Raw genomic sequence first — 25,280 nt, forward strand, 5'->3', positions numbered from 1 at the left:
GCGATTGTATTTTATTTTATATTAAGTTTTATTTTGGTTAAGTTGTAATAAACATGTAATCGTTCAATTTTATTTAAAGTACTTTGGTTTGTTGTACTTTGTTATTCACTACCTCGGGAAATCGAGATGGTAACGCTCTCATTTACTTAGGATGTCTAGCTAAAGGCTCCTGAATAAATGGGGGTGTTATAGGGCCTGGGTCCACCAATAACGAACTCTTAATGAACTAACGACAAAGGCTGCTGCGAAATGAGCTGGAGAAGAGGTTTGGGGAATAGGCGCAGCAAATGCCGCGTTTTCTCCCGAGTTCACTCATTCCTGAGTAAAACAGAACTCAAGCGCGAGTTCTATTCATTTAAACAAAACCTTTCTTTTTCTTCTTCCTTCGACAAACACCCGAAAACCCAACCAAATTTCACAAAAAATTGATCGGAACTCGTCATAAATCATGACTAATCCAGGTATGCATTCCGTCTTTGATTTATTTGGCATTTTTAGCTTGAATTAGAGGTAAAAAAAATTAGGGTTTTATGCCCTAAAATGTCGAAAATTTGGGGGTTCCGTCCCAAATGAACCATCCTTTGAAATTGACATTAGAAATGCGTAAATGAACACACTAGGAGCATAACGATGTATTTATTTTGAATTTTCGTTGAGTTTTGATGAAATGAGACCAAAATGAGACGATCTTTTACATACTTCGTCAAATGGCTCGAAAATTGTCCTAAACTAGTCGGTTGTTGATAAAATTTCATGTTTTGGAACCCTTAGATAATGGGTTAACTTGCTATCATGTCAAAATTTTGGTTTATGACAGGTCTTCCGGGACATTTTTTGCATGAGTTTAGGCTTAAAGTAACGAAATGCTGCCGAAATTTCGGCTTGTAGCCATGACTAAGCTAGGTTTAGATATGTAGGAACGTGACTTTATTACACTTGTTAACTTGCTCGATGGTAGTGAAAGAAATGGCTTGAAAAGACGGTTTAAATGGCCTCTAAATGCTTCAGTTTGCTCTTTTATGCAGAGAGCGCATCTTCTACCTTGGGACGAGACCCTATAGAGGTGGATATCGATCCCCTTACGGCTATGGTGGTTCATACGGGTCCCCGCAGGAGATGGAGGAAGAGGTAGAGATGGCCAGGAGGGTCACCTCGAGGAGGAGAGGGCGTCAACTTGTGTCTGCGCCTCAGTGGGCTGATAAGTGGGATGACTCATAAGGTTAATTTCAGTCGTTGGCCTATCAAAATAAATTATGTTCTCAACTAATAAGTAGCTAGCAGTAAGAAAGGATCGAATCCATAGGGAGGTGAGTTAATTAATCTAGTTTGTTTATATTTAAGTTCGTCTTAAAGGTAACAATTTTATGGAGTTTTTTTGTTTGATTTCTAATAATTAATTGCAATAAAAGTAAATAAGACGAATTCAATAATATTAAAAGGTCTAGGGATTAGGTTCACTGGGTAGTTATTCGGGGCGTGATTTAATTCATTGATAGAGCAACTTATGTCGTTTAAGGTCATATGATCGGTCGATTCTAATATGTCCTTTAGATCTAACTTAACATGCGATTGCTAACATTAAGTTAATTCTATTAAGTTATTGTAGCCTTTACCAGTCTTAACCCGGTCTGTAAGAATTCTAGTTTTCAATACTAGTTAATTAATCCTGCAGAAACTAACCAACTAGATTCATAACAATTAACTGAACAACTTTTAAGAAGTTGTTTTAACCATCAATTCATTAATATAATCCCCTTCTAACAACCTAGATCCCCATTCACCCTAGATAATGAAATTAGCTACTCATGATAAAGGGAATAACAACAACAAGATTAATGAACAACATAATTAAAAGCATAATAAGATGAACAAAACAATAATTGAATAAACTAGAACTTGAATTAATAATAACTAAAGAAAGATTAGGGAGTACCGTAATTAAAGAGTACTTGGATCCGAAACACTAATAAATAAACTAAACTAAGAGTTTTCTAGGGTTTTTAGAAGTAAAAGAAAGCGTAAATAAACATAGGGTACGAATTGGGTATTTATAGTAAAACATAACCGACTTAAGGAAATTGCGGAAAAATGCAAAAATAGTGTGTACTCGATCGAGCCTGGGTGTACTCAATCGATTACAATACTTCCTTGATCGAGCCTAATCAGGATTGATCGAGTATCCTCCTTTTTCAGCTCTTTTCTTCGTGTTGTCTTCTTTACTTCTCTTCCTTTATTCTTCTAAATTCTCGTGACATGCTTCGTGTATTCCTTCATGCCCACTCCGCGATGCCCATTTCATTCATTTGCTACTCAAATGCGTCATTCCTTCATTAAACACCAAATAGCGGAAGTATCGACATTCTAACATAAAAGGCATGTAATTAATATAAATTAGCACGAAAACCGTATCAAAAGTAATTAAGGGGAGGCATAAATATGTATATAATTATAACTAATCAAACTCCCCCAAACCATCTCTTTGCTTGTCCTCAAGCAAAGCGTCACACATTACATAAGGCAACCATACAAATGACGAATAAACAACTCAGAGCTAATGTTGATGCACATACAAATCCCAAGCTTCCCATATCTGTAACAAAGTAATGACCAAGGTGTACCAATAAAACAAATTCAAATATACGGGTAATAGAAAACGTAGCTCAAGTCTCATGTCACCATACTATAGAAAAATGCCAAATACCCTTCGACCTTGCTAGACAAATTAGTCGCATTCTCGCGGATTCACTATTGTACTCATAAGTATGTAAGGGTGAGCTATATGTGAAGATAGAAAGAAGTAGAAACACTCACTCAACTTATGAAACATGCATGCAATCTAATGTGATAGAGATTTCCCCAATTATTATGCATCCAATATGTAGACAAAAGTACATGTATCAAGGACAATAAGGGTGGCAAATGGAAACCAAAACCAAATTTATGGTAACAAATGAACCCAACTTAGAGAAATAATCTTAACTTTACAATACATGAGAGCGAATGAAGTACTCTCCAAATATGCATTAGACTCTAACGACCATCCTTTTGATCCTTGACAAAACCAAATGAAGCAATTTTTTTTTTTCAATTCTCTTTTTTCTTTTCTTTTTCGATTTTTCTTTCTTTTTCTTTTTTTTTTTCTTTTTCTTTTGCTTCATATTTTTTTCTTTTTCCAACACAAGGATACAAGACAATTGCTAAAAAGTACTTTGCCATACCCACATGACAATAAGTCCCAACCCAACCATAAAAGCAAAATAGACATGAAAAACAAGCAACTGCGACTGTCCCGAAAAGGTATGCAAATTCTAGGATTGTAGCTCATAGGATGTAATTTAAAGTTGGCTACAAGGGTTCAAACGGGCTAAACAAAAGGTAATGTAAGGCTTATTTGAACGGTAAGAACCGCATATCCACATGTACTTAGTCAAATAAAACCAATAAAAGTATCAAGAAATCAATGTCACACTTATGTAGTTTGATATTACATATTCCACAAAGAGAAACCACACTCAAGCCTAATTGACAATGAGGCCAGTTTATTGATGTTCATGGCCTAGGAAGCTTTATAGACCTCAAAATTTAAGTAGTTTACCAACATAATTGTGTCAAATCTAATTAGCATAAGACATGTCAATACGGTCAACACTTGAATTATGAGCTTTGTTTTCATAAATAACGGGTCAAAACTAAGTACATGGACAACTATTTGGGATTCAAATGCAAAAAAAAATGCAATTTAACATCATTGTTATTTAATTCACCACGACTCGACCTAAAACAAAGTAAAAACATGTTTTTGTATTTTGAAATTTTTTAATTTTTATGGATTTTTTTTATTTAAAAGCACACAATATAAATAAATCACACAACATAATTAAAGACTCCTCCCCCAAACCTAATTGTCACAGTGTCCTCATTGTAACGCCTACAACATAGCAATCACACAAAATTCCCAGCAACCTAAAGGGCACATCTAACAAAAGGAATGGAAAGAAATAGAGATAATACAATAAAAGTAGATACAAGGGAAGATAATACCGGGTAAGAGCATATTAGTTCCCCCAAACTAGCTACAAAATTAGGGGAGAAAGATCAACCGCACAGTTCCATCATCATCTGGCTACGTTTCTGACCCAAAAAGCAAGGATACTCGATCGAGCCTGGCAGCACTCGATCGAGTACTCTTCTGTCGAGTAAATTTCCTGCATTTAAAAATAAATGTCATACAAGGCACAATCAATACAACTTTAAGCACGCAATAGTAAATCAAAAAGTAGCGCATGTGCTACACAAAGACATAAGTAGCACCAATAAATAGTCCAAGCAAAGAATGTAAACAATGAATAAAGTTCTGGCTCATCAAACTCAAAGTCTAATATAAAATATGAGCAAGTATGTTCATCGCTCTTCAAGTCATCATAATGAGGAAGGAGATAGGGCACTTCATTCGTCAAAGGAGCTTCATCAAAAACTTTGACGGGCTCCTCTTTGAAAATCTCGGCCTCTAAGGCATCCAATTCAGCTTCTATATCAACATTATCATCAAAGCTATAAACTGGCTCAGGATGAGGCTCATCTCCATAAATCAACTTTTCTATCTCATCCACCTCCTTGTTTCAAGGTCTTGACACAACAACAGGGGCGTCAGATGGATCATGTCCAAACATAAAGCAAAGGAATCATGAATAGGAGGATCAATAACATTAAGCATATAACATGGAGCTACTGAGTGGGGACGCTTTAAAGCGTTATCAAGAACAAATTTAACAATGTCATCCCAAACTCTTAGTGTCAAACTACCATCCCTAACATCTATGAGTGCTCCTGCAGTGTGAAGGAACGGTCTACCTAGAATAATAGAGACTTGAGAGTCCTCAGCCATATCCATAGCGATAAAGTCAACTGGAATGAAATACTTCCCTACTCTAACTGGCGCATCCTCTAAGACACCCATAGGCTTCTTTAAACATCTACCAGCCATTTGCAAGGTCATCTTAGTGACACGTAGTTGACCCATATTTAACTTTTTGCATATAGAATACGGCATGACACTAACACTATCCCCTAAATCACAAAGGGCTTTATCAATAGCTATACTACCAATATGACAAGAAACATAAAAACTCTCTGGATCCTTTAACTTTGGTGATGAGTTAGCTTATAATGCAGCTGCGCACTCTTGAGTGAATACTACCGTCTCAACTTCATCAAAAGACCGCTTCTTGGACAAGATTTCTTTCAAAAACTTAGCATACGCCGACACTTGAGTTATCAATTCAGTAAATGGCACACTCGCTTGAAGATTCTTCACTACCTCCATGAACCTCCCAAACTATTGTTCGAGCTTAGACTTTTGCAATCTTTGTGGAAAATGTAATACCCGCTTTATTAAGGACCCCCTTGACCGACAGTTGACCAGAGAAGACCCGTAGGAAGGGATGGGAGAGAGAGGATAGAGGACCTACGTATCTGTTTACTCGACCTAGTAGGGGATACTCGGTCGAGTAGGGGTAACACTCGACCGAGTAGGACTTACTCGGCCGAGTATAAAAGTACTCGACCGAGTATTGCTGTTGTTGACGCGTTATAAATTAAACAGGCAACTGAGTAAGGAAGTCTTACCTTTTCGCTATTCCATGTAAGTGCATCTAACAAATAGGCTAAGCAAAACTCCGTGATGAATCCTACAAGTAGCAACCATAACCTATTACTAGACTATTCAAGATCTACTGAAAGGTAACGATAAAGCACAAACTCACCTTAAGACGCAGACCGATATCGGTAACGGCGACAACCCGACTCGATGACTTCAAGCATAAACCATCTCCCTTCTTTGGTTAGTGTCAAGGCCATGCGAGAGTATAGGGTGATAAGAGAGAGAGAGAGAGAGAGAGAGAGAGAGAGAGAGAGAGAGAGAGAGAGAGAGAGAGAGAGAGAGGGGGGGGGGGGGAGAGAGAGATTAGGGTTAGAAAGAGAAAGGAGCCGTCGAAAAGTGAATTGGGTTTACGATTTCGCATTTTATAATAACACGTTAACTGGCGTGGTACTCGGTCGAGCATAGACATACTCGGCCGAGTACGCCCTAATCGGTCGAGTACCCAAGCTACTTGACCGAGTGACCCTAACTAGATCGAGTAACAAGTTACGTTGGTCTGCTAACCTCTCCCATAAATCTTTCTAAGGCTCTCTTTTGGTCAATAGGTCAGTCAGCGAGTCCCTAAATGGGGCGGGTATTATACTGGGTTACTTAGCTTGATTGAGTCCTGGAGTACTAGGTTGACTACATCATCAAGAGTAGAGTCATGTGCTATGCTGAGCTTAGCCAACGCTTGTAGCAAAGCTTGGTGATGTAAAAATGAACTAGCAACTAGTTTCCAGACTAAAACATCAGCCTTTGTCTTTTATAGTTGTTTCATTAGGTGGTCAGTGATTAAATCCTCATTGTTTTTTCATTGGATATGCGACATTCCCATTGGTATTTGAATTATTTGTTTGCACTTTGGAGTGACATTTTGATATGGGCGACCAGATCGAGTAGGATGATCCACGTCAAGATCTTCCTAGGTTTTGACTAAAGGATGTTTTTTGAGGTAAACATCTTCGTTGTCGTCTGTCCAAACGCCATTGATAGTGCCGAGCTCTTTCAAGTGCAGAATTTCGGATTTTAAACTTATAATCTTCAGGACCAAAATGTCAACTATCGTGATGACTTCTTGCATTCTAGATTTGTAAGAAAGAGTAACGGTCATTTGCGTTGCTTCTCGGGTCGATACGCTGGGTTTTCGCAGGGATGACACGATATCTTCCAGTTCAGCGACTAGTCTACTCATACTTCTTATCCATGCGACGAAATCTGCAATAGTGGGTACGATGGTAGAGTAGGTTTCTTCGTGATCGACCATATTGATCTCATATTCGACTAGAAAGATAAGGTGTGAACAATCCAAGATGGATTCCTCATCTGAGATCATTAAGATTCCAAGAGGATTCTTTGTGTTGTTAGGCTTTCTGGCGGGAGGGATAGACAATCGTCCATCTTCGATCATCTCTTGGATAGCATGCTTCAACCTATAATAGTTTTCTGTGTCGTGTTCTTTACCCCTGTGATACTCGCAATAGGCATTGTCATCCCAGAACAAAGACTTCTTTTCTGGGTCAGGTATAGGTCCTATTGATTGGATTCTTCCCTGTTTCATTAGTCTTTTCAGCGCATTTGTATATGTGTCACCAATATCAGTTAACTTTCTTGGCGCATTGCTCTTCTTTGATGACTCGACGAGGTTGACATCGTCGTTTTTGCTAGCGGAACCGTAGGAACGACTTCTAGCTGGCGTTGAACCTTGATATCCGTGTCCCACAATTTTGGACAAGAGTCCTTTGCGAATATTGTCTTCGATCCTTGTACCTAGCATCGTTAAATCTTTAAAAGACTTGATGTTTTGGTACCTCAAGTGATTTGCTTAGATAGGCCTTCAATTGTCCATGAATTTCTCCAAAAGAGTGGCCTTGTCTGAACGCTCAACAAGTTGGCTACTAGTCTTTCTCCACCTACTTAGGAAGTCGGTGAACCCTTCTTTGTTTAGAGGGTTTTCGTACCCTTTAAATTTCGGGATCTCAGTCATGTTGAAGTTGGTTGGTAGTTTGGCATTCACCGTTTCATACTTTCGGCTGTTTTCCCTGTAGATGTCATCTCCTGTGAGGTACATTAGTTGCTCTTCTAAGTACTGAAGATGCTTTTTTGCTTCAGTAAGGATAGGTGGAGAATCTTTTTCAGGTTTTTCGAAGGGTGGAGAATTGTCGTGAAAAGGGATGTCATGAATATGACCCTCCGTAGGAAGAAGTCTAGCCTCCATGGCTACAATGAGACCTTCGATTGTTTGGAGACGAGCATAGGCGACGTCTTGACTAGCTTGGAGATGAAGTAGTGCAGCCAAAACTTGAATCTTACCATTACCCTCGGGTGCACCTTGGATGCTTGCTTCACTTTCGTTTGTTCCGACCATCATGGAATGTTTGACAAGAACTAACGACGAATCAAGACACAATCGACCACTTTGCACACTTACTCGAACAAGAAAAAACTCGTGGAATGACTCAAGAGGGAAAGGACACGTGTCTGTCATGTGGGTTTTAAAAAAGGAGAAAATTGGTTTTGAAATGTTGTCCAAGACAATCATTGTGTGTGACTATAGGAGTGTCGATTTTGAAGTAATTTTGAAAATGGTTGATTTTTTGAAATTTTGACAGAGTTTCGACTTGATTTTGTTGACTTTGAGCTTTTTAGGCCATTTTGAAAGATTTACATTTTGTATTTTGAAGAAAGGTTTAGAAAATTTTGTCATGGTTTTGTTTACAAAGGTGACAACATACAAGTTACAAACACAAGCATAGGCATTATAACGGCATGCTGAGTACATTTAAGAGGTTTTTGTTTAAAAGGGTGGGTTGTCATACCAAGCTATCATACCCTGGTCTGAGGTGAGGTCCGTGCCAAATATGAGTCGGGTCGGTTCCTAGTCCATTCGCTCGAGTAGTGAAAGCTCTTGATACAAACATGAGTAAGTATTAGGGTATGGTTGACGTCAATCGCTATCCATCTTTAGGCACAAATCGAAATTTGCACCGTCCAGACGAGACGATTGGTCGAATTGGTTGGGTTGAGCCTAGGAAGGCTGGCTAAGACGACCTAAGAAGATCGAGTAATGAAAACTGACAATTGTCTCATATAAACTATTCTCTAACCTTGTTCAAGTTTTACCTTAGGTAACACTCGACTTAGTCTAAGTGTATCATCCTCGGCGGAGTCGCCAAGCTGTGGACACAGTCACCCGCGCGCACCCGCGCGTTGGTTTCGAGGTGGCGACACTTCTCCCACGGAACTCCGGCGCGAGGCCAAAGCACGTCATGGGCCGTTACCGATTTGTAAGGCATTGAAACTGGTGAAATGTTTGACAAGCCTGCATTAGTGGAGTCGCCACCAATTTTTATGGAAAATTGGAACCATTCGAATACTTTGCGTCATGTTAAGACACAAGGTAATGACATGAACACTAAGAAATTCGTTACCCTTAACATTCTATGTCTAGAATGACTCTCTGATGCCAATGAACACGGATTCTCACAGAGATCTTGAGTAAGGGGTGAGGGTACATATTAAGAGGCTCGTTTATTTGAACACCTAATCTCGCCCGCCTCGATAGCGGCCTCTACTAATGATTAGGGAAGTTGTTTATAGTTGATATGTCGTCAGTTATATGCATGCAATGCAACATCCAACATTTTAATCCTAGCATGTGAGATTAAACTATGTTGATGAACAAATAATTTAGCAATTAATTGGATCAAAGTTGGAAATTAGATTAATTACATGTGAATGCCAATTAAATAAATCACACAGGCACAATATAAAGAAATAAAAAATTACAATTGATAATTTAAATTTACGTCATAAATATGCTCGAAAAGGATTTGGAAAATAAAATAAAAGAAAGAAATTAAAATATGAAAAAAATGTCGAACTAAAAGTGATAATACAAATAATAGTTGATTAAAAATTGAATAAAAACCCTACGTCAAAGCGAGAAGAGCTCAGAGGCAGAAACCACCTCAGAACAGGCGCAACATCTGTTGCGTCCCTTAGAAGAGGCGCATCAGACCATGCGTCCGTTCTTGAGTTGGGTTCTGACTGTGAAAGTCAGACTCGTTAAATCGTTATTGTTTGTCGGTTATTTAATGTCGATTATTGGTATATAACTCGAATAGAAGTGATTTAATCATATTACATGTATATGGAACCGTCATAAAGCAATAAAAGACGAATTAAAAATGAAGTATTACAAAGATGAATTATATACGATGTCGGAAACAAAAAGGGCAAAACTTGAAGATGGATTGAAACGGAAACTGGGAAATAAAGAGGTTGAAGATGAAACGGAATCAAAATCATATATAAAAGACGAATTCAAGGGACTCGATATGAACAAATTGAACCTCTTAAATCCGGGTTTGAATTTAATGACGAAAACCCGCAAATATTGGTTATACGGGATTTAAGTCAAAAATTATTAAAAAGGATTTGATAAAATAATTTGGAAACAAAAACTATAAAATATTTGGAGAAATAAAGAAGAAAAACGAAAAGACGAGAACATACAGTGGCACGAAGAAGAAGAAGAAGAAGAAGAAGAAGAAGAAGAAGAAGAAGAAGAAGAAGAAGAAGAAGAAGAAGAAGAAGAAGAAGAAGAAGAAGAAGAAGAAGAAGAAGAAGAAGAAGAAGAGTAGCAGCAGACAAGCAGCCTCTGGAAGAGGCGCAGCAGATGCTGCGACTATTTCAGAAGGCGCATCTGCTGATGCGTTTCTTCTCGACGGTCTTTCGCTGCTGTTTCGTCAAAAAGAGTTTTAAAGCATGGTTTTGAAAACGGTTTTGAGCATATTTATGATATAAAATCTTACATTAATTAATACAAAAATAAAATACATTAAAAAAAGTTAGGGATTTACATCCTCAGACTTACATGTTTGACGAAACGAGAATGACTAAGTTGCCGTTAGTGATTGCTCGACTCGATGTATGCAAGAAAGTGCCTTTAAAAAAAGGATTTAAAATAAATTGATTAGATTGATTGAGTGGAGTTAGTCAAACTGGTCGGTCATGCAAACGTGACTGGTACTCAGAATGATATGAACTTACGTGGTCGCGTAGAGCAAGCACGCAGGCGTCGAAAAGCAAGAGCGCGGTCTTAGAATGCAAAGGGAGAAGAGAAGGGCGGACACTCGCGTGAAAAATCTGTGAGGCGGGGGCGTCTATTCATACTAATCAAGTGGAGGATTTATGGTAACAATAGAATTAGGAAAGAAATTCGAAAACTGGAGAAAAAGTAGCTCAGGAAGAGGCGCAAGAGGAACTGCGACCTTTCCAAGAGGCGCGAGGCGCAACTTTTGTTGCGTTTTATCTTGGGTGGTTTTCTTCTCAGCAAGAAAGATTTCCGTAGTTTTAATTAGGAATTAGGGAAGATGTATGCTTCCTTATTCCGCAAGGTAGATATTTCCTTGATAAAAGATAAAATTTATGAATAATTCTCTAGAAAATTCTAGAATATTCCGACTCGATTTTAAGACGGTTTTAGAAAATGGAACGGTTTTTTACCCGGACTCCAAATGTACTCTAATTACTGTCAAAACGACCGTATTGGCGCGTAGATGACGACCATGATGTTGACTCGACTGTTTGAGCTATCACGTGTTGACGAACTTACGAAATGTCAATCGCTCCGCGTGATTAAACATGCGGCCCAATCATCCTTTTCGGGTGGTTGGCGGGAGGTGTAGAAACGAGGTGTCTATAGGTGGTGGTTTAGGTGGGGTGGCTGTGGTGGTAGTGGCGTCCTGGTGGTGGCGGGAGGTATAGAAACGAGGTGTCTACAATTCTATTTCATGATCCACCTGAAACATGTCATTATATTACTCATAGTCTATCGAATATTTCATAGACCAGGTGTAATGACAAATTATATCCTACTCCCAGGAGTAGGGAGTAAGATACACACACGGTAGTTATGGGCAAAAAAAAAGTAAAAAAATAAACTACCCATTACATCTCACAATACCTTTTTTTTTTCTTTTATAAATTACTCAATTTATCAAATTTAAAATCCTATCGAATTTATTAAATTCGTAGTTTTCTTTCATCTATTTGTATTCGAGTTTTATCAAATTTACAGTTAATAATCATCAAATTAGACCGATATTCACTAAATTCAAAGTGAATATAACAGTGTCATAAAATGAATATCACATTACATAACACGTTCATCAAATTACACTATCATATTCATTTAACTCAACGTGAATATAATAGTATCATAGGGTGAATATCATACTAAATACTACATATTCATCAAATTATATTATCATATTCACTAAAATCAAAATGAATATAATAGTGACTTATGATGAATATCACACTTAATAAGACACATTCATCAAATTAAATTATCATATTCACTAAATTCTGAACGAATATGATAGTGCCATATGATGAATATCACACTCGAAAGTACAAATTTAATCATAAATAATGAGAGATTAAATATAAAAATTCAATTTAATTTACGGTATTATATACTCCATCCGATCCAGACAGATGTAAAGACTTCCCTAAAACGGACGAAGCAGACCAATGTAAACATACCATATTTGGCATGAAAAATGACAAACTTACCCTTACTATCCTTATATATTTACAAGTTTACAATAAACTCGCCCACTCACCTAAACCCATTTAATACCCAATTCACTCACCTAAACCCATTTAATACCCCCATCCATATCCTAATCTACCCATATTAACTCACCCACCCATTACCTAACCCTTCCCTCCAAAACTCTAATCACCTAACATATCAACCGCATAATTCTACATCTTCCCCTCTCTTCCGTCTGTATCTTCATCTTCAACAATTAATATAGATCGTTTTTATCTTCAACAATCAACCCTAATCACCTAACATATCAACCATCGTCATTCTACTACTGTAAATCATTTTTATCTTCATCGTCCCTCACATGCATCATCTTCATCGTCCCTCACACAGTTAGTATTGTAAATTTCTTTTTTTTTTGATCGTTTTTCTTCTTATTTTACGATGGATGGGCATGGATCTGGTTGTTATTGCACACTTAAACGTTTCAAACTTGGGTTATATTGCTGTGAATATTGTTGTGTTAGTGACAATTGTCCATATTCTGCTCTTATTCGTCATCCGGTTCCTGGTACTGAGGTTGAGGAAACTCTTAACCAATTTGTTGTACCCAACACCCCTGGCTTTGCAACTTTCTCCGATTCAACTGGGTATGATAATTCTTCGCCAACAACCTTCGTTCCTGATTCATTAGGTGAAAAAGAGGTTAATAATAAAGGTACAATTTAAGATGGTAATTTGGTAGTAAACCGTGAGAGAGATAAAATTGAAGATAAAACTTTTGATGAGTCACCGAGTACAAAGAGATTCTGGGAGTATGTTAACATATTTAATGCTAAACGCAAACTCCGTCTTGAAAAGGAACGTCTTGAGCAGGAAGGTTATTTCTAAATCTCTTAATAGCTTTATTTCTTGTTTAATTTTTTGTCCAAATTCTGCTCATATTCGTCATCCGGTTTCTGGTACTGAGGTTGAGGAAACTCTTAACCAATTTGTTGTACCCAACACCTCTGGCTTTGCAACTTTCTCCGATTCAACTGGGTCTGACAATTCTTCGCTAACAACCTTCGTTCCTGATTCATTAGGTGAAGAAGAGGTTAATAATAAAGGTAAAATTGAATATGGTAATTTGGTAGTAAACCGTGAGGGAGATAAAATTGAAGATGAAATTGTTGATGAGTCACCGAGTACAAAGAGATTATGGGAGTATGTTAACAGATTTAATGCTAAACGCAAACTCCGTCTTGAAAAGGAACGTCTTGAGCATGAAGGTTATTTCTAAATCTCTTGATAGCTTTATTTCTTGTTTAATTTTTTGTTGATTAAGTGTATTTTCTCGTTTAATTTCTGAAACGATTAAGTGATTTCTTATTTTAATTTTTGATTGGTTGATTGGTTGAGTTCTGATTAAATAAAAAAAGTGATGCTTCGTTGAGGGTACTTAGTTTAATTTACTGGTTTTACTGGTTGAGGGTATGTACTTGGCCAATTTACTGGTATTTTTAAACGATTCTTGATGAATGTGCATTTGACTGATTCTCTAATGATTTACTGGTTGAGGGTACTTAGTCGATTCTTGGTATTGTGTTCATCTTTTCTTTGTTTGATTAATTTGTTTGATTTTCTAATTTGTTTGATTTTGATTGTTTACATTGTTTCGTTTTATTGTTTAGCGGATAATTTGTTTGATTTTGATTGTTTACATTGTTCGGTTTATCTTGTTGTTGTATCTTGTTTATCGATGTTGTTAAGGTCATCTACTTGGTATTGTTTGTTGTTCTTTGTTTGTTGTTGACATTGTGTCGCCTTGATGATGTCTTCTTTGAGGGTACTTGTCGCTAATTGTGTCTTACCTCAATATTGAAATGGGTATTTCATGCCAGCCCAATCTTAGATTGGTTAAGGAGGCATGAAGTGGTACCATTTTAAAGTTCAATGATGAGGGGGATTTTTATTCCCTGAGAGCTCTAGTGCGGCTGCCTTTTTTTGTTGCTGGTAATTGTTGTTCCTTTTCTGACTCAATGAAGCATTTTCTGAGAGTCAAACTTGGAAACCTCATGTTGTTTGTTGTGTCACCCAGTGATGTCTTCTTTGAGGGTACTTGCTGCTAATTGTGTCGTACCCCAATATTGAAATGAGTACTTCATGCCACCCCAATCTTAGATTGGTTAAGGAGGCATGAAGTGGTACCATTTTAAAGCTCAATGATGAGAGGGTTTTTATTTCCTGAGAGCTTGGTTTGCTGCCAACAATGATGACTTCTTAACTGTTGCATTTGAACATGACTTAGAGTTTTTTCAACCACCAAGTTTACATTTGAACATGAATTGTTGCATTTCATTTCATTTCATTAAACATGTTTACATTTAATGATCATTTCATTACACGTTGCATTACACATATCATTGCATTACATTAACCAAAATAAATGACCACAATTGAAGGATCATTCAATAAGATGTTGAAGTAGTAAACATGCAGAAAAATCTGATAATGTTTCCTACTGAAACATCCAGCCAAAAATAAAAAGACTACTTGAACTTGTCATTCCCTTGTAAGATCAATGAAATATTCTTCGTCACTTGCAACCACAACTTCCTCTACTGCAGGTAATAATGCCATACCTTGTCTTAACTCATTAAGACTATTGCCCTCACCAATTTGATCCAAATATGCTAAACACTCCCTCACTAAGTTTGCATCAACTGTCAAGTTTAATAGGAGTATTCCCTGCCTTAGAAGTGACTCCTTACTCATATGAGGAATATCAAAACTGTTGTGTCCCTTGCATTTCATCATTTCCACCATCACTGATTGTAGAGTGATGTAGTTGAAGTTCAACTTCATGGGTTCATGATCTCTAAATGCTGTATGTACATTACCCACTAACTCTTCAACTGTACTGCCAACTTCACCATTTTGAAGTGTTTGTAATGACCTAAAAAACCCTAAATCGTTGATGTTCAAATCTGGACTGTTAGGTGGTTGAAATTCTAGATGAATGTTAAAACCGTCTGAGTTGGCAGTAGCCCTAAATTCTGGATCATGGTCAACAATATGAGGTCTTGCATTATCTTGTTGAATGATGAAGTTTTTACTTGAATTTGTTGGCCATTTAGCCTTAATTGCTGGAATAATGTCATTGATCAAACAATCTTTGGTTACCTGTTTTGTTATTGATTCAATAGCCTTTGTTTCTATTGTTCCTGCCTCTCTGTTTTTGCTTCGACTTGCTGCTGGTACATGTTCAATGAAAGAGAAGATACCAATTTTTCCATCGAAAAGTAACTCACCATCTTCTCCATACATAGGCCTAGCCACCGCACACATAAACATAACCTCAGTTATGTACCTCTTCGATTGACATGAACGATATGGTGGTTCTTCACCCGCCACAATGTAGTAGTCGTCCGTTGTGGTTGTGAGATAAAACCACTTTTCGTCAATATGGACATTGCATGACATGTCTTTGAACTTGACCATATTTTCATCAACATAGAGTGAAGCAAGTGAAAACAAAAGCCGTCTTAATTTGTTTAAATCGTTTAGTGAAGAGTGTATTGAATTGCTATACTTTTTTAATTCACCTTTGTTGACCCATCGTTGGACCGTACCATAACCAACTTTCAGTTTTTTTGCTATCTTGCGCATTGATGAACGGTTCTTGAAAGGCATGCTCTTTATCATCTTAATGTTCATTGGCACCGTTGGTGCATTGTTGTTGCCCAACATACGAGAAAGTAAGTGGGCCACTTCATCAATTGATATCGCCTTAGCTCGTTTCCACCATAACCATACCGTCTTTCGAGTGACGGACCATTTCAATGCCGCTTCTTTGATTTTTCCCCTAGAAGGGACGCCTTTTATCGGAATTCGCCCTCAAGAAATGCATAAGACCTTCTCTTTGTTCTATTATTAGGTTTTTTATACCCATTTTGTTGAACTACTAACCTGTTTTTGTGTGTTTTTAGCCAAGGTAAGAAGAAGGCTTTGATGATAAAATGAGATGAAGTGAAGATAAAGTTATGTGTAGTGTTTAAATGGTATAATAGAGTATGGTTAAGATGATATAATAGTTGATGTAGTATTAAGTGATGTCATTGTATGGGGTGTTGTGTAGTTAGGCGCCAAAATAGTTGATGTAGTATTAGGTGATGTCATTGTATGGGGCGTTGTGTAGTTAGGCGCCAAAATACAAAATTTGGCAAAAATTTGGAAAATTTTCCACTGTTTCTGTATTTGTACGTGGGAAATGTGTTTGCAAGTGGACTTTTTATGTAACTAAAGTGGATGGTTTATGTAACTTTATGTTTATTTTTTCACTCTATGATTAATTACACACTTCATTTCAGGTGGCCCCAATCAATATTTCCTACTTTACTCCTCATTTTTCCACATTTTCTTAAATAACCACTTTTTCCTTATGTTTACAATCATCGGATCGGAGGGAGTAACTTGTTTAATGTAATTTGAACACATATCCGATAAATTAGAATTTAATTAATCAAAACACGAAGTAATTTTAACACATACCTGATAAGTTGGATTTTAGGGGAAAGTGTCATATTACCCCCTTAAGTTTGATTGTATGTGCAATTAAGCCCCTTATGTTTAAGTTGTAGCAAATTAACCCCAAAACTTTTCATTTCCTTGCAATTAACTACTAGCCTTAATTTCAATAATATTTCTTATAAAAATCATAAAAAAATGTTCTTAAAAATTTTTAAATTTCGAGAAGTCAATTTTATCCTTTTCTTCAACATTCATCCTCGACCTTCTTTCTCTTTTGATGGGTTTTCATTAACATCACTACCTATTAGGCTATTAATAATCAGTACCAACATAAAGTATACACGATTATCCGGTAATCTAAAATACGAAATAAATATATTAGTCACGGTAAATTTTTAGGAAACTTTTGATGAGATCAAATTATCAAAAAGACACAAGTTTATTTCTTTGGAGGGTTTACGCCTGTACATATAAGTTTTAGGAAATTGAAAGACAGTTGTTCACGCCATAAACCATTTTTTACCCAGAATACATTCAAACATGCCTAACAGTCGTGAATCTCGTGATTCATGAAGCCATTATTTTATGGTGATTGTTGAGGTGATTAATGGGGTATAGAAGGTGAGGATAAATAAGACATTTTGCAAATATAATTGACTATAATAATTTCTTTTAATTTTATATAATCCCCTATTTACTAAATGATTAGGAAAAACTTGGAATTTTCCCGCCTAAAATGCATTAGCTATAAGTTGGGTCTTAATTTAGGAAATTATTCTATTGGTATATATAATGTCTTCGAATATCTTCTCAAATAATAAAAGTTCCATAATTGAGCTTAATATTTTGACTCATATTATTAAACAATTTCTTCATATATCTACATATACAAATGTTACTCTTATTTTTAAATTAGTTTATGTATTCTACCTTTTTTTATATTTTTTTTCTTTGCATATTCTAACAAAAATTACAATAATAGTTGTACATTTCCTACAACGTTTATATGGATAACTTTTCTAAAATAAAAAAGTCTCACATAAACTGTTAATTTTATTAGAGCTAAAAGTTTTAAAATTTTCTACTACCTTGTTAGGCCCAAAATCTGGATATGGGCTGACTTGGGCAGCGAGCACTGGAAGCATTGCGGGATGCGAGGATATCGGGAGTCGGGGTGACAAAGATCAGCAAGCGGCGCAAGATGTGGGCTTTGATCTGCGTGAAAGAAGCGTGTGAAAGTCCAACCTCTTGCCGAATCCGAAGAAGGAAAGTCCTACCCGGTGTCAAATTAGGAATAACTTAGAGGTAAAGCAAGAAACCCTAGCTCATCGAGCTCCCCTATATAAAGAGCCTCAATGCAAAGAAGAAAGGGGATCCGAAAATACGAGAACTAAACCCTAGCATTCATAGCAAGCAAACAAACTGTACTTCCTCTCGAATTATAGTGAAAATATTGGTGGGATTCCGTCTCCTCCGCGGTTGTTTCCCCACATCGGGTTTTCGCGTCACCAAAATTGCATGTGTTCTTTATTTACGTCGCTCATACAGGTTAACATACAACAATCAAACGAATCGTAATTCAGACCTAACGTTAAGACTACTTTAACCCTAAATTGGTATAAATTTACCAAAACAGTTTGGCGCCCACCGTGGAGCATAGTGGTCGTCTCCGTTAGCCAGTCTACAAAGCAACTAAAACATGTCCGGACACAAGGAAACCAACTCAGGCGGCACCAGCGGAGCCCCAGCAACACAGGTACCGCCCCCCTCGACAGCGACACAGGCACCATCTCCCTCGGCGGCGGCGGAAGACGTACAACCTCTGTTGGACCACCACGCGCTCGGATACCATCGGTCAAGCAAAGTCAAAGCTCCTGGCGCAAAAGTAGCAAGCCCATCTTCGGGAGGATCCGGGCTAGAGACACGGAGTCGTTCGGGGACGGCGAGGAGTCACACACGATGCGAAAGAGGAACACAATCCAGGCAACAGGTTCAGGCTCCTCCGAGTCCCACCAGCATCATGATAAGCGGGTTGGACACGTTAGCAAGGACAATCCGGACTATGCAGAGCGAAAATAGAAGCATGAGATCCCAGATGGAAGAGGACAACAATCTCCTCCGAGCGCAGATCAACGAATTGAGGAGCCAGGCCGCTAGTTCGGCCCCTTGGATGGAAGAAGACAGATCTGGAAAGCCGCCAGGAGAAAGTAGGGATCGAAGGCAGACACGGGTATTACCACGCGAAGTAGCACTCAGGCTGGATATGGATGGAACACCACAGCCAAGAGAAGGTCTGGTCCCAACAGGACTGGGGGCATTAATACCAGATGAGGAACCAGCACGCCAAGAGCCTACTCCCACATCAGGCGCAGAGGGACATCAGAGAAGCAGGGCTACAGTTGCGGTCCCGATAACCAGGATGCCAGTTACGAATCAAATTGAATATACCTGGGGAGGCACCCCGGCGGCAGCAACATCGCAGGTGCGCCAAACAGAAGTCTTGGAACAGCAAAACTTCGTACGAGGAGCAGAACGTCCGTCACAGGAGCATCTGCGACCCACCAAGAGAGAGACATATATAGAACAGCAGTACCAGGAACTACGGAGCCTCCTCCGGAGGGTCCCAGGAATGCCTCTGCCGATGGAGATGGCTGCACCAGAAAGCTACACTGACTCGCCGTTTACTGAAGATATAGCTACGGTGGCCTTACCAAAAGGATTTAGCGTCCCAACGATGACCCTCTTCGATGGAACCACAGACCCCTGTGATCACATCAGTCAATTCAAGCAGAAGATGATGGTTACTACCGCCACGGGAGCCTCAAAGGAGGCATGTATGTGTAAAGGATTCGGTTCAACCCTAACCGGAGCAGCATTACAATGGTTCGTCGGCTTGCCTAACGGGACCATATCTTCATTCGCTGACCTGGTCAACGCATTTAACCAACAGTTCTCCAGCAGCCGGAGAACACCCAAACAACCAAGCGACCTATACAGGATCGTCCAGGAAATAGGTGAATCAATCAAAGATTATGTCACCAGGTTCAATGCAGAGAAAGTCTCAATATGAGGCTGCGATATGTCCACTGCCATCAACGCCTTCAGGCAGGGCCTGGATAAGGAATCCAGCCTCTACAAAGAATTAACTATGTACCCTTGTGAGAGGTTCGAAGAAGTCCAGCAGAGAGCTACATCGACATTAAGGTTAGAAGAAGACATACAGGCTCGAAAGGGAGTAGCAAACTTCGACAAGACAAGCAGGAAATTCACAACAGAAAAGAAAGACGAACGAGCTAAGCCATACAAACGGACCCAATATATCGTGAGAATAGCATAAAAAAGTCAGCAAATTGACGACTCTCCGCATCCTCCTAAGCTATCTGAATACGGATTCAACACGGGAATGGAAGGGCTGCTGAAAGCACTTAGAAGCCTGGGTGATCAGGTGAGGTGGCCAAAGCCTCCCACTCAGGACCGACCTAACGATGACAGAGACAACAGCAAGAGATGCGAATGACATCAGGACATAGGTCACAGGACAGAAGACTGCTACAGGTTGCGAAAGGAAGTAAAGTTCCAGGTACGCAAGGGAAACTTGGATCACCTGCTATCACGTGGGGGCAAGCATGACAGGAGGGAAGCAGCAAATCAGGTGCTTCCTTCTGCCCCACCCATATGCACGAAATTTATTAACGTGATAACAGGCGGATCCGAGCTATCAGGTTTGACATATTCCGCCGCTAAGAGGAAAGCCACCGGAAGTAAAGGGGATCATCCAGAAACTTCATACAGGGTAAGCCAGAGCAATTTACCCGCGGTAACTTTCGACGAGACTAACATAGAAAGCGGTGCATAGCAACATGACGATGCCCTAACTATAACGTTATCCGTTGTCAATTGCACCGTACGAAAAGCATTAGTGGATACAGGGAGCTCTGTGAATCTCATCATGCTCGAAACCCTCAAAACCATGGGTTTTGATAAAGAGAACCTGATAAAGAAATCTGTGCCCCTGGTAGGATTCAGTGGTGAAACTGCGCATTCGGTGGGTGAGATAACCATCCCAACATATATTGAAAGAGTTAATAAACTAGTGAGATACCTAGTCATTGAGGGTCCAACCACCTACAACGTGATACTAGGAAGACCATGGCTACATCAGATGAAGGTGGTGCCCTCAACATATCACCAATGTCTCAAGTTCCCAACGCCATGGGGTACGGTCACAGTAAAAGGAGATCGAGAGGATTCCAGGAACTGTTACGCTCAAGCCCTCAAGGCTACAACCAAGCTCCCTTCATAGCAATTACAGAAACGGGGCACCTCGACAGAATATAAGGAGCCTCCCTCAGAGGAACTGGACCAGATACACCTGGACGAGGCACACCCGGATAGGACAGTATTGATTGGGGCGACTTGCAGTGAAAAGCTGCGCGGCCAGCTGATTCAATTTCTCAAAAACAATATGGATTGCTTCGCTTGGTCCCACAATGATATGGTGGGCATAGACCCATCCGTTATTTCGCATACATTAAGCGTGAACCTAAGCAGCACCCCGGTACAGCAGAAGAGAAGAAAATTTGCGGCAGAAAGAAATGAGGTCATTAACAAAGAAGTAGACAGTCTCCTGGCAGCAGACAAAATTAGGGAAGTTAGCTACCCTGAATGGCTCTCTAATGTAGTAGTGGTGCCCAAGAAGAACGGCAAATGGAGGGTGTGTGTAGACTTCACAGATCTAAACAAAGCTTGTCCCAATGACCCTTTCCCACTGCCACATATCGATGCAATGGTGGACGCTACTGCGGGACACGAGGTACTCACTTTCCTCGATGCCTGGAGCGGTTATAATCAGATCAAGATGCATCCACAAGATCAAGAGAAAACAACATTCATGTCAGAAAGAGGCATATATTGTTACAAGGTCATGCCCTTTGGCCTAAAGAACACCGGGTCCACTTACCAACGGTTGGTAAATAAAATGTTCAAACAACAAATAGGAAAGACCATGGAAGTATACATAGACGACATGGTAGTGAAGTCCAAAAAAGCAGAAATGCACATGGAGCACTTGGCGGACACCTTCCAAACGTTAAGGGAGTTTAAAATGAAACTCAATCCATCTAAGTGCTCATTTGGGGTGTCCTCGGGAAAATTCTTAGGGTATATGGTGACCCAGAGGGGAATTGAAGCAAGCAAGGAACAGATAAAAGCAATACTCCAGCTGGAATCACCCCAGAAGCCAAAGGATGTGCAAAGATTAGCAGGGAAGGTGGCGGCCTTAAACAGGTTCATATCAAGGGCTTCGGAGAGGTGCAAGCTGTTCTATGATATATTGAGGAAGAGTCAGAAATTCGAATGGACTGGGGGACATGAAAAAGCGTTCGCAGAACTCAAAAGCTACCTAAGCACGCCACCATTACTCGCAAAACCGGAGCAAGGGGAACCACTATTCTTGTACACCATCGATCACGGAAGCAAATTGTAAGCGCGGTCTTAGTCAAAGAACGGGAAGGGTTGCAGCATCCGTATATTACATTAGCAAGTCTCGCTTCTGCCGGGAGACCGGTACACTTCCTTTGAAAAACTAGCATTGGCTTTGGTTACTGCTTCTTATAAACTGCGGCCATACTTTGAATCTCACACCATCCACGTAATAACCAATTACCCGCTAAAGACTATTATGAGGAAGCCTGAACTTTCGGGCAGAATGACTAAATGGTCAGTACATCTTAGTGGCTATGACTTACAATTTGAACCCAGAACGGCGATAAAATCCCAAGCCCTAGCAGATTTCGTCTCGACTTCGCCTGCCACCCATGGGGAGGCAGAAGAGGGAATACTGGCGATAACAGGGAATCGGGATGGTGAGATATGGACCTTATACATTGATGGAGCCTCAAATGCAAGAGGGGCTGGTGTAGGTTTGGTCCTTCGATCTCCTAAAGGAGATATGATAGTACAAGCTATTAGGTGTGAGTTCAAGGCAACCAACAACGAAGCCGAGTACGAAGCCCTTATATTTGGGATGCAGATGGCGTCAGGGCTCAAGGTGAGGAACCTGAGGGTATACAGTGACTCCTTACTTGTGGTAAATCATGTAAACAACGAATATGTAGCACGTGATTCAAAGATGATAGCCTACTTGAAGATAGCCACAGAGCAAAAATTAAAGTTTAGAACATTCAAGATAACTCAGGTGCCGCGGGAGCAGAACGTGGAGGCAGGCGCACTGGCCACGTTAGGATCCACCTTCCAGCCCACAGAACTATCAAACGTACCGATTACCCATGTGTTGACCCCAGCCATCCAGAGGGAGCCATATCAGAGACCAGTGAAAGAGGATGTACACATGCAGTGTGCACAGGGAGCCAGGACGCTGGTTTCCACAGTAGGACAGCAGGATGCAGATTGGAGGATTCTATACCTAAATTGGTTAAGGGATGGGACACTCCCTGAAGACAGAAAGGAAGCACAAAGTTTCAGAATAAAAGCTTCCAGGTATATCATGATTGATAATATTCTCTTCAGAAAATCATTGGCAGGACCATGCCTCAGGTGCTTAAGCAAAGAGGAAGTGAAAAAAGATCTGCAAGATGTACACAGCGGAGAATGCGGGAACCTTATTTGGAGGGCGAAGTCTGTCAAACAAAATCTTGAGACAAGGGTATTTCTGGCCCACCATGCGCGCAGACGCCGTAAATCACGCTAAACGATATGAATCATGTCAAAAGGCGGCTCCAGCAATCCACCAGCCAGCAGAACCAATGCATCCGATTATCTCTCCATGGCCATTCATGATGTGGGGCATGGACATAGTGGGTAAGCTGCCAGGGCTCCAGGAAACAGAGTATATATGCTAGTTATGACCGACTACTTCTCAAAGTGGATTGAAGCAGAGGCAATGACAGAGGTAAAAGAACAGCAGGTGATCTCTTTCATCAAGCGCAACATCATAAGCAGATTTGGGATACCATCCGAAATCATATGCGACAATGGGTCCCAGTTCATATCAGATAACACCGAAGGCTTCGTGCACGATGGAACATAACGCTAAGAAAATCAACCCCAGATATCCACAAACCAACGGCCAAGCCGAGTCTAAAGCAACAAAATCATTGTGGAGAACCTTTAAAACTTTGGAAGAGTTGGGGGAAAATGGGCGAGATGAACTACCATTGGTACTGGTCGGACGTAACAACACCGAAAATGGCAACAGGCCAAACTTCGTTTAGCCTTGTATACGGAGCAGAGGCAGTGATACCCTCAGAAGTTCTGGTACCCATGCATAGATACGGCTATCAGACGGCAGAGAAAAACAAGATCGAAATGGCCAGGAGCCTAGATACAGTTGATGAGCTGCGGGAAAGCGCCTACATACGTATGACATCGTATAAACAGTTCGTGGTGAGGACATATAACAAGAATGTCAAAATCAGGACCCTTGAAGTAGGGGACCTCGTACTAAGAAGGGTATTCGAAAATACCAAGAACCACAAGGCAGACAAGTTTGCCTACAAATGGGAAGGGCCGTATCAGGTCGAAAGTGTTATCAAGAATGGGGCATACAGGTTGATGACCATGCACGGTCAAATCCTGGATAAACCCTGGAACATCCGTCGGTACTTTGTTTGACAAAGTGCCAAAACTTTAGTGTATAAAGGACCTTTCAAAAGTCCGTGAAGCAAAAAAAAAAAAAAAAAAAAGGGGGGGGGGGGGGTTAGTATATGCTTTAGGTATTGGTGTGTTTCCAAAAACTTTTTATTTTGTCTTCCTTAGTTTTCCTTTAACCAAATAGAGTCATTTTTAAACCAAGTAGTTCAGGCTGTGGCTTCCTGGACCCAGGTGTTGCCCTGAAACACCATGAGATAACACCAGGTAATTTGCACTACTTAGAACTTTATAATGCTTCTACGAAGAAAGGCTTTGATACTAATGTTGGTTACTTGTCAGATAAGGAACACTTTGAGGGTCCAGCCCCTGCCATGTGAGGCTACGAAGACGTTTATCTTAAGTCAAGCCACATGGAGAGCATACGCCGAGGTAGCGCAGGGTACGGCATACTAAGACCACCCATACCTTAACGTTAACTCAGTAATCCCATAGCTATGTCGTAGATCAAAGAGTGCACGCACGGATTTCAAACGTCTGGAACCACAAGGAACGCAACATTCCTTGTTAGTCAGAAACATTCAATGAAGGTACGCTCTAATCAGCTAACCCTAATGATAAGATATTTTACGTCATGGGTAAAATATGTTATCAAAAGTCTGTCACCAGGAGCAGGAGCTGTGCACCTGGAGCCAGGTCAGCTTCCTGGGTACACCTACGTGGAATCAAAACTCCAGAAATCAATGGCAAAAACGCAAGTATAACAAAAGTAGGGCCTAGAAACCTGGGCCCAGAGCTACTTTAAGTAAAGGCACCTGCTACCTTTAGCAGGCGCCATCAGAAGTTCAAAACCTGCACACCGGCAGGCACAAAACGAGCCAAAACAAGAAAGAAAATAAAAAAGAGTTTTTTTACAAAACTTGCGCCACACAGGGCCAAGTCCCCAGATAATTTGAA

General features: G+C 39.8%; 4 protein-coding genes across 4 annotated transcripts; 3 read left to right on the forward strand and 1 right to left on the reverse strand.

Annotated features, from left to right (window-relative positions):
• Positions 1–14,747: 14,747 nt before the first annotated feature.
• LOC141651322 (uncharacterized) lies at positions 14,748–15,890 on the reverse strand. Its single transcript, XM_074459039.1, has one exon. It carries the CDS (start codon positions 15,888–15,890, stop codon positions 14,748–14,750), a length of 1,143 nt encoding a protein of 380 aa, XP_074315140.1.
• Positions 15,891–20,685: 4,795 nt separating this feature from the next.
• LOC141651323 (uncharacterized) lies at positions 20,686–21,018 on the forward strand. The gene has a single exon (XM_074459041.1). It carries the CDS (start codon positions 20,686–20,688, stop codon positions 21,016–21,018), a length of 333 nt encoding a protein of 110 aa, XP_074315142.1.
• A 1,377-nt stretch (positions 21,019–22,395) lies between these two features.
• On the forward strand, positions 22,396–23,424 carry LOC141651324 (uncharacterized). The gene has a single exon (XM_074459042.1). It carries the CDS (start codon positions 22,396–22,398, stop codon positions 23,422–23,424), a length of 1,029 nt encoding a protein of 342 aa, XP_074315143.1.
• A 497-nt stretch (positions 23,425–23,921) lies between these two features.
• LOC141651325 (uncharacterized) lies at positions 23,922–24,347 on the forward strand. The gene has a single exon (XM_074459043.1). It carries the CDS (start codon positions 23,922–23,924, stop codon positions 24,345–24,347), a length of 426 nt encoding a protein of 141 aa, XP_074315144.1.
• Positions 24,348–25,280: the final 933 nt, after the last annotated feature.

The sequence above is a fragment of the Silene latifolia genome, chromosome 4 (assembly GCF_048544455.1).
Source record: "Silene latifolia isolate original U9 population chromosome 4, ASM4854445v1, whole genome shotgun sequence".
Lineage (NCBI taxonomy): Eukaryota > Viridiplantae > Streptophyta > Magnoliopsida > Caryophyllales > Caryophyllaceae > Silene > Silene latifolia.